Raw genomic sequence first — 16,292 nt, forward strand, 5'->3', positions numbered from 1 at the left:
ATTGTTTTTTTTGATTACGCCACGCTCGATAAAGGTGAGGAACCTCTAATTATCTCCCGCACAGGTATTACTGATAGGAAGTTTACAAAACAAGGAGGCAGATTGCCAAAAAATTGATCGCTTATTTTTCAGGTTCACAGTAAAAACAAGACATAGGCCCTGAAGTATTCTAAAAGTTTTAGTTATTGTTACATTTTATTTTTATAATAAGATGTTCAGTAGTGATAGGATTTACTCGAGGTAACACCAGACTTTACAGAATAGTACAGTCAATTACACAGTGTCACACACACACACAACCCGATAACCTTCACTGTCTATGTAGGCTACGCCTTGCTGCAAAGGTTCTTAGTTGGTCGGCTGACACATTTTAAACCTTAGCAAAAAAGAACACAGACTCTACTGTCTTTGTTTCGAGATTAAAAGAAAAGTTGCGTTCTCCCAGCTCAGGAACACCGTACAAAACAGCCAGTCTCTCGTTAATTCACAAGTCCCTATATCAAGTTCCTAACAACTTTTTACAGAATGATAATATATTGTATTTTAATGCTTTACTCGATTCAAATGTTCAACTGCGATGCATAGTTTCTGCAAAATATAATTTTAAATGTCCCTCCGAACATTAGCAGGAAGGCATTTTCTGGCTGTGTGACCGTCGACCACGTGACTTCATTGGAGGCAGTGGAATCTCACTGTACACTGTATAAGTACAGCAATAGATGTATTTGTGCAAACAATTTAAAAAGATTTAAAAGTTAAGGCAGGTTGTTCTAATATATCCACTGACGGTACCGTACTCGGTACTTCGTAGTGCACATTTCACCGAGGATTGTTTTCACAATCAGCCGTCTCTAATGACATCATTTGGAATGAATGTCCAACACAAACAGAAAATTAAAAAGGATGCAGTAGCCACGGTATTTAAAAGAAAAATCTCATCACATCCGGCACATCGAGTCTGACCTGATCTACCATCTGAGAGGAACAGTACAAGCACACCCGTGCAATTATTGGACCAGCAAGAAAACTGTGGCCAATGTGGACCTAACAACTGCACACCCAAACGTACTGCTGTGCTCAAAGTTCAAAGAAAGAGAGTAAATTGTGTTTATTTACTATTCTGTACATATAATGTAGAAGAATTAAGCCTTCTGGGCATAACATTCATTGACTCTAGGGCCTATAGCAATTAACAGCCAATGTACAGGTAGTCACTTCATTTAAAGTTCGGTTCGCCAGCGCACCAAAATGCATTATTATTATTATTATTATTATTATTATTATTATTATTATTATTATTATTATTATTAATAATATAATAATAATAATAAATAATAATAATAATAATAATATAATAATAATAATATAATAATAATAATAATAATAATAATAATAATAAACAACTTTAAATATGTGAAATTAAAAAAAAAAAAAAAAAAACAATAAGTATCATCTTTGTCAAAAATGATTTTAACTAACACCTGGAAAATAACAACACAACATTGACATAACAGTAAACGGCCTTGCGTTGTCCCTTTACAAGCTTTCCTGTCAACTTATGAAAACATGAGAACCAGAGGTCTCCTTTTTCTGACTTGCTGCACAACTTTCTCTGAACAAATCAATATAATAATTCTTACATATACAGTAACTAATACTTTATTTTTAACTTGTAGCCTATTCGAATCTGATATAGCCTACATCAATATCATAAAGTGGCCTAGGACAATTTCGCAAGTCAGATGGGGAAAATAATAATAAATAAAGTTGACGTTTATGTTAAGATAACTTCACAGCATGGGTAAAATTAATTGTATAAAGTAAATGACTAACAGAAGGCATGTCTTGGCTGGTAACTCCTAATTAGAGACAGTTAAATGGTGCAGAACTGTGACAGATGTGATGCAGTAAGGTAAACACAAGCTGAATAATCTAAAAGTATGTCATTTAATACTGGAGGACTGCATCAAATTCTGGTCACTGCAGAACCAAACGGGCCTTGTGGCCCTGGAGAGTACACAGAACGACCAGACTAATCAGAATATATTAATATCTGTGGATATATTTAGAGTAATAAGCAGCACAAGATTTGAGAAAATCTTCTCATTTTTGAAGAGGCAAAACCTATAGTAAATGAAGACGGAGCTTTATGAAACTCATACTTATAGGGGATAATACGAACCTTATATTTTAATAGCCACTCTTAAGGGCTGAACCCTTTTTATATATAATGTGGCCCCTTTTCTCGATATTAAATCATTGTATTATGTTTACCATGTACATTTTACAATGTAAAATGTTTTGACAGGTTTGTACTGTACTGTACATACAGCAACAGCCACTAAAGAATAATTTGAAAAGGTAGAAGAGAAAAAAATTATTTTCCACGGGTTCATGTTAACTGGCTCAGCTGAGAGGCAGCAGTCTGAAAAAAGATGTAGCATTAAGACATGATCAACACGCCCTTTGTTTTTGATGTATGTTGTGTTAAGAAATGCAGTGTGACTATTAATAACTTGGCACACAAAGTTAGCTATTTTTGAATTAGAAAAATATATCTGGTCCATGCCATCCATGCCATCCTTTGAGACTTAAACAAACTTATTGAGCATTACCGCACTACCGCGACTGCTGATATCCTATATAGGATTTCAGCTGGCAGTGCTATGGAAACTATGGACAAAATCTAATGGCCCCTTCACTTTGACCAGTGAACGAGTTCTTTTCGATTTGCTGATCCTTGTTTTCATTCTTTCACAGGTATGTCGGTCCTAGTTCCATATGGCTACGTATGATGAGGACATTCTGAACAACTCTTTTTATCTTGCATTTGAAAAACAGCGGCCAGATCTATGCAGTAAAGTAGCGGAATTCCATGGCATTGTAAGTAAAACGGCTGTATTGCTAACCCAAGATGCAAACCTGTCGTTCTGATTTGTACACTGTTGAACATTCTAGGAACACTCTCGTAGTCTGCTTTTAATATACATTCATTTATTTAGCAGGACGGTTATGTGATTGTCGCATATGTGACGTTCCGCTGTACTAACTACTAATTTTATATTGAAACATAATAGATGATAAAAAAAACAGGTAAAATCTCCTTTGCAAAGTCCACTTTCTTCACATATAGTAATTGCTTTTTCTGTTACTTGTGAGCAGGTGTCACGATCACTTCCTTCTCAGGGATCTCTCTGCCTTTGTCCCAGGGAGCATGTGTGTGCTGGCAGCAAAGCTCTTGTTTATATCAAAGCCATTGGGAGTCTGTTATCTTTCTACAGGCTGCAGGGTGAAAGTGAATCCAATAAAATACAGCTGCTGGGAAGCCTACTGTAAGTGGCTCTTGATCACAGACTCCTCTTTGATTGTTTCAGTTCACTTTGGATTGATTTGGGATTTGAACAAGAAAGCGCATCTTTAAGTGAGGCTCTCAGGCGCTCTGTTGGAGCGTTGTATCTGAAGCGCATTACAACCAAGAGCCTTATAGCGAGGGAGCACTGTATTACTGTATCTTCTAAATAGCTCAAATGAATGTCATTGTTATGTACTTTGGCTGCAATATTCACCATTTAAAATTCAGAATAGTCAGTTTGTTTGTCTGTTTGACACCCTGTTTTGGTTTTCATTTGTGGATTGTGGATTTTCTGAAAAATTACTTTTACAGTAGTAAGGCAGCACTGAAATAGATGGTAATGACCCCAACTGCTGGTTAGCCAAATTTTATTCTTGTTTCTCTTTCTCTCCACTGTGAAACCATGTGCACCTGCTTCTACTTCAGCTCTGATTAATGTATTCTAAGCAGATCATTCAAATCTGGCATGAAAATCATTACATGCTGTGGGGTGGGCCAAAAATACTTCTCTACTGACATTCTGACAATGTAAGCAATGTGCTGTATGTACGCTGATATCGCCTTCTTGGATTTTTTAGAAAATTAGGCATTTTTTTAAGTAAGCGTGTTGCCACCTAGACCTAGACATTGTTCACCCAGTGTTGTAGCGGTTTGTCAACTTCGTTTTCTTGCTAACATCCACCATCTTTGTTTTTGTCTTTTTGTGGAATGGCTTTGACACTGTGGCTTGGATTACAGTAAATCAAAAGGATGGGACTTCCATAACAATCACAGTATAGCTACAACAACGCCTAAAACACTGAGTGAATTGAGGTCTAAAAGATGCTTGTGTTACTGTAGGTGATTTTACAAAAGCAGATGTCAGTGTGATGGCTGAAACTATAAGTCTGAAACATTACAATAGTACAGATAGGGATATAATATATGCGTATCAGCTGTGTGATTTTTCCTTTAAATGCAGCATCCCACTCTAAACCCCACTCATGCAGAAACTAGATAAGCTCCTTGAAATAAAAAAAAAAAAATTAGTCGTAGGTTTCAATAACATGCCATGATAAGCCCTAAAAATAACCTGCTTAATGTGCTGAAATATAAAAAAGACTGCTTACAAACTTTGCACAGTTTAAAACTTCATAATACTATCCTAAAATAACTCGTACTTTTGTAGTTAAACAGCGCTGATAAAAATGGGGAGAGCAGTGTTGATTGACAATGTTCTGGATTTATTTATTTTGGCACTGGTGTTTTGTAATAAATTCAGATAGCTGATAAAAAAAAAAAAAAAACATTTTATCTTTTTAGTTTGAAAATATTGGTATGCATTTTTTAAATAAGGAATCCTAATAGATTTCAATAATAGGGGTAAAACATAATGAATAACTTCATTTTGCACGTTACGAGTAGTAACGTGCTAAGCAGGTTATTTTTAACCCTTAATGTTATTGTGTTTGGAAGCATTAAGCCTGATATTGGCAAAGTTTGTAAGCATTTGTTTTCCATTTAAGGGTTTTAGGATGTCCCCAAAAACATACACATAAATGGCTGGTTTCACAGACCCGGATTAGTACTAGTCCTGGATGACCCAATGTTAGTTTAGGTAAAGTAAACCAAGATTGGTGCTAATCTGGGTCTATGAAACCAGCCATTTATGTGTATGTTATACAATGAAGTATAAATACAAATATGATAAAAATCAAATCTAAAAAATAAATACAAATGAAATAATCATATTTCAGAAACCAAAAAAGAAAAGCTAGCCGAAAAGATGTACGTCTTGGGTCTATATGCATGTTATATTTGTTGGTGTTTAATTAGGTCAGTTTTATTACGTGGCCCACCAACCAGTGTCCCTCCTGCACCAAAACATTGGGAACCACTGCTCTAGCAGTATAGTACATAGCATGGTCACGTAATATTCACATTGTAGACTAGATGATTTTCAAATTTTGCACACTACAACAGTAGTATGTACATCTAATATGATGGACATATTGTAAATACTAGAGATGGAGGGGAAAAAAAGGTTTGGAGAAATTGGTTCCAAATTTGTTAGAAAGCTGTAATCAATAATAATCTTGGCTCCCTTCCATTAAAAATTGTCAATTTGCCAATGCTCATTTGGTTTCAGGATTAAGATATTAACTTCAAACGAAATATGCAGGTGTGTTTCACTGTTAACAGCTAATTGACTGAGCAATTAAAGTCTATATATTAAGAGCCACTTGCCCATTCGATGAAGTTTTGCATGGGCATTTGAAAAAAGTAATCCCGTGATGTACATATAACTGTAAATAATAGGAACTGGTACATGTGTTGCGTGCCGGGTGGCACAGTGTATTAATGCTTTGTGCTCACACAAATATAAACATGTCTGCTTGCTTTACAGTAGTCTATGATCTCCCACAGTAGCCCACAAAAAGATAATGTAATTTGATAACTAAATAGATAATGTGATTTAAAATGCTTTACTTTTCATCTATAATAAGATCGTATGGCAGGGTGCCTTTATCATATGCAATTTAGGATGTAACTAAGAAGATGGTCTTCTCTGTTTGGTAATTGTATTTATTGTGAAGTGCTTGTGAAATGGCTGTATGATTCTAATTAGGGGCTTATTGTATGAGAAATACATGCCAGTATAAACTAAAGTTAATTCTAAGTCCTTGAAATGTATTTTTATATCTGTCTCTTGCTATTGTATGCAATCATTCTAAGTGGTCCTGGGTTCTGTTGGAATTTCTCTGAATCTAAATGTATCTGTCTTTTGAGTTGCTTTGTGCTTGTCTCAGTCTTAAATACGGGGACTGAACAGCCTTCCTTCTTCCATTACAATCATTTGATATTGTCTTTTTAAAAAAAAAAAAAAAAATACAGCTTCACACCAAGTTATTATTTAGTCATTTAGCAGACGCTTTTATCCAAAGTGACTTACAGACTTGGGGGGGTGAACTATGCATCACAATGCATTCAACGTATAGAGCACAAGGAGGTTAAGTGACTTGCTCAGGGTCACACACAGTGAGTCAGTGGCTGAGCTGGGATTGAACCTGGAACCTCCTGGCAAGAAGCCCCTTTCCTTAACCACTGGACAAACAAGCCTCTTACTAAGTATGTCTCCAACAGTTAGAACACAAGCTCAGGAAGCACGATAGCTTTTCTTACAGATACTCCTGTAAAAAAAGGTAGGGGTAGGGGCATGGATCAGAAAACCAGTCAGTATCTGGTGTGACCACCATTTGCCTCATGCAGCGCAACACATCTCCTTGGCATAGAGTTGTTCAGGCTGTTGATTGTGGTCTGTAGAATGTTGTCTCACTCTTCTTCAATGGCTGTGCGAAGTTGCTGGATATTGGCGGGAACTGGAACACGCTGTTGTACACGTCGATCCAGAGCATCCCAAAAAATGCTCAGTGGGTGACATGTCTGGTGATTATGCAGGCCATGGAAGAACTGAGAGATTTTCAGCTTCCAGGAATTGTTGCAGATCCTTCGACATGGGGCCATGCATTATTATGCTGAAACATGAGGTGATGGCAGCGGATGAATGGCACAACAATAGGCCTCAGGATCTCATCACGGTATCTCTGTGCATTCAAATTGCCATCGATAAAATGCAATTGTGTTTGTTGTCTGTAGCCTATGCCTGCCCATACCATAACCCCACCGCCACCGTCGGGCACTCTGTTCAGAACGTTGACATCAGCAAACTGCTCGCCCACACGATGCCATACACGCTGTCTGCCATCTGCCCGGTACAGTTGAAACCGGGATTCATCCGTGAAGAGCACACTTCTCCAGCGTGCCAGTGGCCATCGAAGGTGAGCATTTGCCCACTGAAGTCGGTTACAACGCTGAACTGCAGTCAGGTTAAGACCCTGGTGATGACGACGAGCACGCAGGTGAGCTTCTCTGAGACGGTTTCTGACAGTTTGTGCAGAAATTCTTCGGTTATGCAAACCCACAGTTTCATCAGCTGTCTGGGTGGCTTGTCTCAGACGATCCCGCAGGTGAAGAAGCTGGATGTGGAGGCCTGGTCTGGCATGGTTACACGTGGTCTGAGGTTGTGAGGCCGGTTGGATGTACCGCCAAATTCTCTAAAACGACGTTGGAGGCGGCTTATGGTAGAGAAATGAACATTCAATTCTCTGGCAACAGCTCTGGTGGACATTCCTGCAGTCAGCATGCCAATTGCACGCTCCCTCAAAACTTGAGACATCTGGCATTGTGGTGTTGACAAAACTGCACATTTTAGAGTGGCCTTTTGTTGTCCCCAGCGCAAGGTGCACCTGTGTAATGATCATGCTGTTTAATCAGCTTATTGATATGCCACACCTGTCAGATGGATGGATTATCTTGGCAAAGGAGAAATGCAGACTAACAGGGATGTAAACAAATTTGTGCACAAAATTTGAGAGAAATAAGCTTTTTGTGCGTATGGAAAATTTCTGGGATGTTTTACTTCAGCTCATGAAACATGGGACCAACACTTTACATGTTGCATTTATATTTTTGTTCAGTGTGTATGTATGTGTGTGTGTATAGATAGATAGATAGATAGATAGATTATGTAATCTCTAAGTAATCAAATAAAAAGTACAAGTACCATTTTATTTATACTGTCACACCAGAAACTCTGCACATTGACGTTTTATCTTCAGTGCACAGAAAACCACTGGATCATGTATATCTTTCATCTATCCATACAAAAAATGTTTTGGTAAATTAGTTTCATCCACTGGTAGTTATTTATACAAATGCCTACATGCAGATTTGTGTAGAACCCGGAAGCAACAGTCCCCCTCACTTCCTCTTGTTCTGCAGTCACTGTTTTTTGATAGTCACTGTTTTTAAATTTCATCATTCGTCTCGAATGTTTCCATGATAGTATAATTAGCAACTTTGCAAACTGCCTGCAGAACTGAACAGGTGGAAGGGGAAAGCCATCAACAAAAAACACTGTACTGGATAAGTAGTTAACTTAAAACTTTATTTGCCTACTTTTCTATCCCCAACACCCTACCCCCTGTGAACTAGAATAACTAGGCAGTAACCCCACAGCCGTGCAGAATTGAGGCCAGGGTTGCATGTATAATGCCAAGTCAATTCTTGAATACTGTACACTTTTAAATCTAGTTGTCTTTAACTGCTAATAATGCAGTGTGATTTGATTCAGTTTGTGCTATTAGTCTGGTTAGGCTTTGGCTTTGACTTTATTAGACTAGGGGCCTGAAATCTTGTTGATTCTATTTTATATAAGTTTCCACTTTGGAGTGTGTTGCTTGACTCGAGCTGTGCCTCCACATGGTTCCCGCTCTCTCGAAGGCTCTCACAGATAATCTGTACTGTATTTAATTAGTATACTACATGATCAGTCATGGTTTGTTTGTGTCCAGATTTGTGTTAGACAGCCTGTCTCTATAGTACTAAATCTGTTTATTCCAGTTTGCACTGGCTTTAATCATAGCTTTAATTAGATTTGCTTTTGTCCTCTGTGTATCCTTTAAGTAGACTCACAGAGTTAAAAATCAAAAGACATGGCTCTCTCTTGATGTTTCATAGAGAACTCTGTGTCTTTGGTTTTGTGGTAATGTTGTTATGTGCGTCTCCAGCCAGATTCAATCCAGGGTTACTGTACATAAGAGAAACTAGTAAAATATTTAAACATATGTATATATCCTCAATGAGCCACTGTAGTTTTGCCAGTGAAATGGCTATTAATTTTTGCTGATGGTCAAGAACACGTGGGTTTTTAAAGTGCAAGTGTCTTGGTTCATACCTTATTTACGAGTTTAACTTTTGTCACAGGAATAAGGAACAAAATGAGTTTAAATTAAGGAAAATATCTTCAGTGAGGAGATTAATTTTACTAAACAAGTTACTTAGATGTCTAATTATATCACCCTGAACCTTTTTATTTTATTATTCATCACCCTTAACCTTTTGACAGCAGCACCAGTTGATCATTGTTGCGCCTGCTGGGCCACGGTAAAAATAGAATTTTGAGATCATTCTATTAAAACCTTTAATAAAGCATTTTACAAGAATATAACATGAAATCATTGCTAATCTAAGAGAAATCACTCCATGGCAGTGATAAAATATAGATTTCCTTTATGCATCTCTTTTTGAAAATGCGCATATTTGCTATGACATCTCACAAGATTACAGCTTCCTAAAGAGATCGATGCAAGATCCCTCCTGTTGAGAGGTTGTTCTCTTATTCTTTTATTCTCTTTAGCTGCCTGACTTGTCTGGAGAATCCTAGATGCTGGATCTATACATATAACACTTGGCCAGTTAGGAAAAGTTATGTGCATATGTGGTTTTTTTTTTTTTTTTTTTTTTTAATGTATTACTCTGCATTCGGAAAAGCACATGTCTAATGTGAATCTCCATATTTTACATTCCATTGGGTAGGAAAGTGTCTGGAGCTCTATGCATTGTGGTGACTGTCGCTTCTTAACACAGACTTGCATATATTGATATATTGTTATTTGCACGCAAGATTGCACAGAACGATCTTTGTGTTTAACAAGGCTGGGTTGTTTATTAACGCTTTGACTGCACACAATACAAAAATGAACCACAAATAAATTATCTAGACATGTCAACTGCATTGATAGGTTATACAATAGTTTATAAATTTTCTAAAAAAAATATTAGCAATACATTAAAACACTTTTTTTTTTTTTTTTGATGACCTCTCAGAACTACATTTCCCAACATGCTCACTGGTAAATACATCTCAGTTACATATGTGAGCAGGTGGATGATGGGAAATGTAGTTCTCAGCTGTCCGTGCGGGTACAGGGGAAGCCATATTGAGGCAGGGAATGCAATTTAAAAGTTTAATAAAGTGGTCAAAATGTAAAAAAAAAAAAATGAAATCAATACACATACTTTACGTAAACAGTTGTAGCAAGACATGGGAGCATGTAACATAGGTAAAATAAAAAGGTCCTTATGTACCCTTTAAACGGGTTCAGTTAAAAGGTTGACTCTTTGTGGTACAATCCTGAAAAGCTGATGTATTGAGATTAAAGTTACCCTGGGGTGAAATATCATTTAAGTCTTCTATCTTGGGTTTTAAATGAATAGAAAGTACAGTACATTAAATAAGAATGACCTCAAATGTATGAAATTACACTATTTTAGTATGTAAACTAATATTCTCACGCTCATTACACATTGAACCAGTACTTTTTCAACAATAGAAATCAATGCCAAACACTGTGAAGGGTTTAGAACAAACTCAGCAGCAATCACATGGTTGTAATTGGATATCGTCACATGGACCTGATGTTTTACTGAAAAGTTCTGTACTTTTGAGTTTTTCCAAACTTATGCAAGTGTATCTGTTTGGTATCATTGACCTAGAGTACATGAACAATGCCTATCATCAAATCCATTGCGAATACGTTGAACGATATGTTTAAATTTCATTAATAACAGGCTCCCCTCACAGGTGCGGTACGTAATTCTTAACCATGTTCAGAATGTAATGTCTGCTTGCAATAAACATTTGTAGTTGGTCTTGTCGTTCATGAAGTCTCTGAAAACCAAAAATTATTCTCTTATAATAAACTGCAAGCCATATTATTTAGCATCCCACTGAGGGGAGCTTGCAAGTGTATGTAATTCTCATTCAACTGCTGCCACTGCTACTTCAATTGATATCTCATGAACCATTTCACATACATACAGTCTAACTTCACTATAACGAACCCCGTTTTTTAACAATCCAAGCAGCAAGAACTGTTTTTTTTTTTTTTTTTTTTTTTTTTTTTTTTTTTGCAATGGAAATTAGCCCTATTAGAACGATCACTTTGACAGAATCTACCCGGATAAAACGATCATGGTAGTGACTGACTCTGTGTGTGAACACTTTCTCCAGTGTGAATGTGTTATTCTCTCAGTGAAAACAAAGGCCTTGGTAAGACAATTCCAAGATGAGGCTGATTCATAGATAACCTATTGTATTGTGAATCATGGGTGACGTATGCAACCGTTGCCAGCTGCAACCAGGCGTGAGGAGGTAACAAGATTGAAACAGCGGGCATTGAGAAAAGCACAAAAAATATGACGCAATCTATGCTGGATATGTTTTTCAAGAGAAAAGGCATGTAATTACTGTATTTTGTATGTAAATGTACTTTTTTTTAAAAAAAAGTACATTTGTTTACTGTTTTCTTTTAAATATACAGTTGAAATGTTGATCAGTGTGACGTTGTCTTGAAGTAACTACTGTATGCTGTATAAAGATATTCAGCTCAATTTCTGTGTTTCTTCATTATTCTGATACAGCAAATTGCCAGACCCTATTATAGTGAGCAACCTGATATAATGAACATTTCTCCAGGTCCCAGAGGGGTTTGTTACAATGAAGTTAGACTGTGTGTGTGTGTCTATCTATCTATCTATCTATCTATCTATCTATCTATCTATCTATCTATCTATCTATCTATCTATCTCTCTCTCTCTCTCTCTCTCTCTCTCTCTCTCTCTCTCTCTCTCTCTCTCTCTCTCTCTCTCTATATATATATATATATATATATATATATATATATATATATATATATATATATATATATATATATATAGTAGTTAGTAAAAAAAAAAAAAAGGGGGTACAATACTATGACCTTTGACTTCTGGTGGCTTGTTGTAGTCTCATAGCTTTTTGGTTTCTGGTAGATAAAAACTTGCTATATAGTTGTATTCTAGAATGTTCTTGTTTGTGCTCCATAACTGTTTCACTGGCATGTTGTTTTACACTCTACAATGATACAGACCCCACAGCTTAAGCTACTGTCTTTCCAGTTGTTACAAAGCTGTTGTCTGTGATTGTGTCAGTTAAATTCATCAGTTATTACATAGCCACATATCAGTAATAAAGAATGTTTTCACCTGTCCATTTCCTCTTTGTGATGCGACACATTCTTTCACAGTTCCTGGGGAGGCTTTGTTTTTGTTCATAGTTATTTATAAGAGTGTTTGCCTAACAGACTCTTACAATGTATTATGCGCATAGATCTATTACATGTTTGGTAGTAAAGCTTTGTCATAACAATCTGCAGTTACACATGTTTCGTTCCACCGCATAAACATAAGCATTCATGTTTATGAGCGTAATGAGAAATTCATGAGCTGATCGAGTGGTATTGTAAAGAAATAAGAAAGAAGTGTTTAGTCCTTGTTTCTGTTTTCTGATGGTAGGTCCTAGTACCTTGCAGAGACAGCCTGACCAGTGACAGCTATCCAGCAGCTCAGTTTGAAGCCTATGTACTGAAGCCTGTGGATGGAGGTTATCGGACTGTAAATGGAAAGGTACTGCAAATGGCTTTCATTAAAGGGTCTTTACAAAGGACGGCTAAATATCAGTCAGTGCCAGGAATAGGACCATAAGCACTGCATTAAATACGAGGCTTAGGGTGTAGTTTTCTTTGCTTGTTTATAGTTTAGGATTTGCAACTTTCAAATGCTTATTCTGGATTAAGTGCCAAAATATTTCCATAAATCTGGCATGTTCTGCTCTTTCATTCACTATGTACTGTAGGCCTCAGGTATGCAGTTTTGTAATAACCATGTGTTATAAATGTATTTTCATTTTCAAAAATGTTATTTGGTACTGTACCAAGTTAAAGAAATCTCTATTTTTCAAGCTTTATTTTCAGGTATTTACGCACTTCCTTAGTTACATCGATGGTGATATTGTCCTCACTCCTTTGTTGCATTATTTCCTTGCACTAACCCTTAGCCGCTTGCCCTATTGACTGACATTGATTAGCAGCCAGAAATATGTTTTGACCCCAAAAACATGACCTAGGAAGTTAAACACATTGCTTGAAAATAAGGCAAGCAAACTGAGAACTTTCTATAACCTATATGGTATACGATTTTACAATTAAAATGCAAGTGCACAGCAGGTAAGGGTTGTGTTATCATTTTTGTTAGCTACAACCATTAATTGACCCCCCTACCCCCAAAAAATCTTTTGGCTTAGGTACTTCTCTCTGCACTTAATTTGCTGCATTCTTTATACTGTGAGCAGTGTAGATGGGTATAACATCATTACACATTTATCACCAAGAGGAAAGGCATGAAAACAGGGAATTTTATTTCTTAAGATTAGCTTAATGTTCGAATTTCATCTTGTCACCTCTTTTGTATTTCAGGAAGTCTGTATTCAAGACAACTTGATAAAACTGGGAGCAGGCTTTACCACTCCATGCACAGTTCCCATTCTTTTTGAAGAAACCTTCTACAATGAAAAGGAACAGAGCTATAGCATACTGTGTGTAGCTCGGCCGATTGAGTTCTGTGCAGGTACATAAAGACATTTTGAGTTTTAAATGTTCTGTTTTTCAGAAAACAGGCAGCGTAAACGAGATGGAAATTTTAAGGACCATTTTGCTGTTTGTAATTTTATGTGATCCTTGTATTCCTAATAAATTTGCAAATGATGTTCAAAAAATGTGTGTGTGTATATACAGACCTTCTTCTTTTTTTATTTTTAAAGACAACTAGTTTATAACAACAACTTGTTTACAGCACTGCTTTTTCTATCCAGCTGAAGAAGGACTTGTAGTCCAAAACATCGTGAGATAATAGATTTTTGTATCAATTAACATTTTTGTATAACTACATTACCTTTTTCTTGTAAATCTGTATAGGTGTTTACTGTCACGTGTTCAGAATAACATACATTTCTGTTTTCCCAGATCTAAAGCAAATCTCGCTAGTGATATTCTCTGCAACTCGGAGAGCTTTCTTGTCAATTTAGCTCAGAGGGGCAAGAGAGGAGGCAGATTCTTTCCTGTAACTGCTTTTAGGGAAGGATAATCTATTGGAGAAATGTAATAAACAGTCACAGAGAAACTTATTTATATGTAGCCACGTGAAGGGAGGCATAGTATCAAAAAACCCATGGAAACACCAGCATAACCTTTCAGGAAACTTTTATAAAGCAAAGTGTTTTGACATTTTTAATGACGTGAATAGTTCAAGCTAAACGTTCTTGATTTCGGCTACTAAGTGATCATTTCCAAACAAGTTGATTAAAAATGTAATCGGAAAACTTGCCTAACAGTAATCTGGTGTTATGGAGGCTTAAAATAATGTTTTTTGTCCATCTCTCTGTCCGTACGTCTTTCATGCTCTGAATTTTGCAAGTCACTAAGGCCTGTGCCCACTTTTATACACTTAGTTATACTTGGGTACCAACTTAGTTATTGCATTTAAATATGTAAAACAGAAGTAGGTCCTAACAGTCGTCAGATGTTGGCCTATTCCCTCATCTGTATAGTTTTGTGTAAATTCTTTGGTACAAACCTGGTTCTTCTCATTTAAACTGAAATGCAGTAGGTCATTCCAAAGGTACAGATGCTATGTCTGCTGATTACAAAATATATCATTCCAGCTTAGAAACACTGACTATTTCATCAGTGTGTGTGAATTTTGTCAATTAAGAAAAAAAGAAAATACTATAGAAAGTATGTAGGGTGTTCAAATTGATTTTTTTTTTTTTTTTTTTTTTCCAGTTGAACCAGCCCCACCATTAGTAACTTCTTGCTTAAAGAATGTGGAAGATGTCAGGGAGTTCTTGGGTAGGCACACAGAAAAACTGGACAAGTTCATTACAGCCTTCCGTGGAACATTCAAACAGCACGAAAGAAAAGGCTTACGACATCACATAGTAAGTTACATAGCTATGGTTGGTTTTATTGTAACAAATGCAAATATTGTAACCTCTGACCACTTAGTGTTCAGGGCTTCTAATAAATAAAAGCCATGTGCTGCAGTATGTATAAGATGAAGCTTTTGTGTAAAGGGGGCTACCTCTCACATGACTGAGTTAGCGTGTTATGCAAATAGAATCCCTGATGTGATTACACTGATTTTTATCTGTGTTTTGAGAGACGTTGATTTATTGTTACATCGCCTTCTGGATAGCTAAAGTTTTTCTAATAAATTAAAAACACATAAAAAAAAAAAAAGAAAAAATAACATTGATTTTAAATCTTTTTTGCGCACAATGTATTCTGCACTTTATGAAAAGCTAAATGGTTAGCTCACTTTGTAAAACACTACCTCATAAAGTGCTGGGTGAGTCATACAAGCGTGGTTCAAATTCTGTTTGCTCCAAGTTGCCAGTCTTGGTTGAGAGCCCACTGGGAGAGTTTCCTTGGCATTCCTACAAAATAAAATTGTGCAGGAAGAGTTCAACTCCTCAGGCTTCTGGAACCCCTAATGGTCAGGTGTGAAGAGAGGCCAGAATGGCCCGCCCCTCCAGTGTTCAGTAGCTTGGAAACATTAGTTGTCATTGGCTCAGCAGGTGAAAAGAGATGATTTATCTTTGATAGCAAGAATGAGATTTTCCTGTTGACCTTCAGTCCTCCTGATCAATAAAAAAAAACATTACAAATGGGTTTTAAAACGGGGCTAAGCAAAAAATCGACAAATCTTTTTAAAATTGTTTCGATAAGTACTGTATCTGCAGCGAAGTATATTCACCAGAATCATTGTGAAGCAATTCTACTTTGTGTCTTTTTTGATACAAAAGCACCTGGCAATGAATTTATTTATTTATTTTGTATACGGTACCCTGGGTGATTTCTGATATGTAAACTACACCAAAGTAAGTGTAGCCTGATGATGCCAAAGTGTCTTCTGTAAACCTTTTCTGTAAACGATTTATGGAAAATGATTCTTTTCAAAGTTAGAATGATTTGCATTAAGCTAATTGCCGCACTTCCTAATGTAAATGGCAGATTTTGTACTCCAAACGCTCAGATAGCGTTTCAAAGGGCATAGAAATTAACACGGATAATTGCTTCTAACATACACCTGGCACACGTCCCAGAACACAGAGGCGCGCTGCCGTGTGAAAATGACTTTGTTCTCATTGATATGGCAAAGCCTTCTGAAGTTTAGTGTTTTT

At 36.6% G+C, this 16,292-nt stretch overlaps 1 protein-coding gene across 4 annotated transcripts in view; it reads left to right on the forward strand.

The window, feature by feature from the left end:
* The window catches only part of ankrd27 (ankyrin repeat domain 27 (VPS9 domain)), a 46,371-nt gene that overhangs the window by 2,500 nt on the left and 27,579 nt on the right, over positions 1–16,292 (forward strand). For 3 of the 4 annotated variants that reach the window (XM_041268235.1, XM_041268237.1, XM_041268236.1), the window contains exons 2-5: positions 2,761–2,883; positions 12,569–12,679; positions 13,528–13,678; positions 14,893–15,047. In XM_041268235.1, the coding sequence (XP_041124169.1) occupies positions 2,782–2,883; positions 12,569–12,679; positions 13,528–13,678; positions 14,893–15,047 (519 nt within the window). In that variant the 5' untranslated portion in view covers positions 2,761–2,781. The remainder of the gene's footprint in view (positions 1–2,760; positions 2,884–12,568; positions 12,680–13,527; positions 13,679–14,892; positions 15,048–16,292) is intronic. The other variant, XM_041268238.1, reaches the window with a different exon arrangement.

The sequence above is a fragment of the Polyodon spathula genome, chromosome 13 (genome assembly GCF_017654505.1).
Source record: "Polyodon spathula isolate WHYD16114869_AA chromosome 13, ASM1765450v1, whole genome shotgun sequence".
NCBI lineage: Eukaryota > Metazoa > Chordata > Actinopteri > Acipenseriformes > Polyodontidae > Polyodon > Polyodon spathula.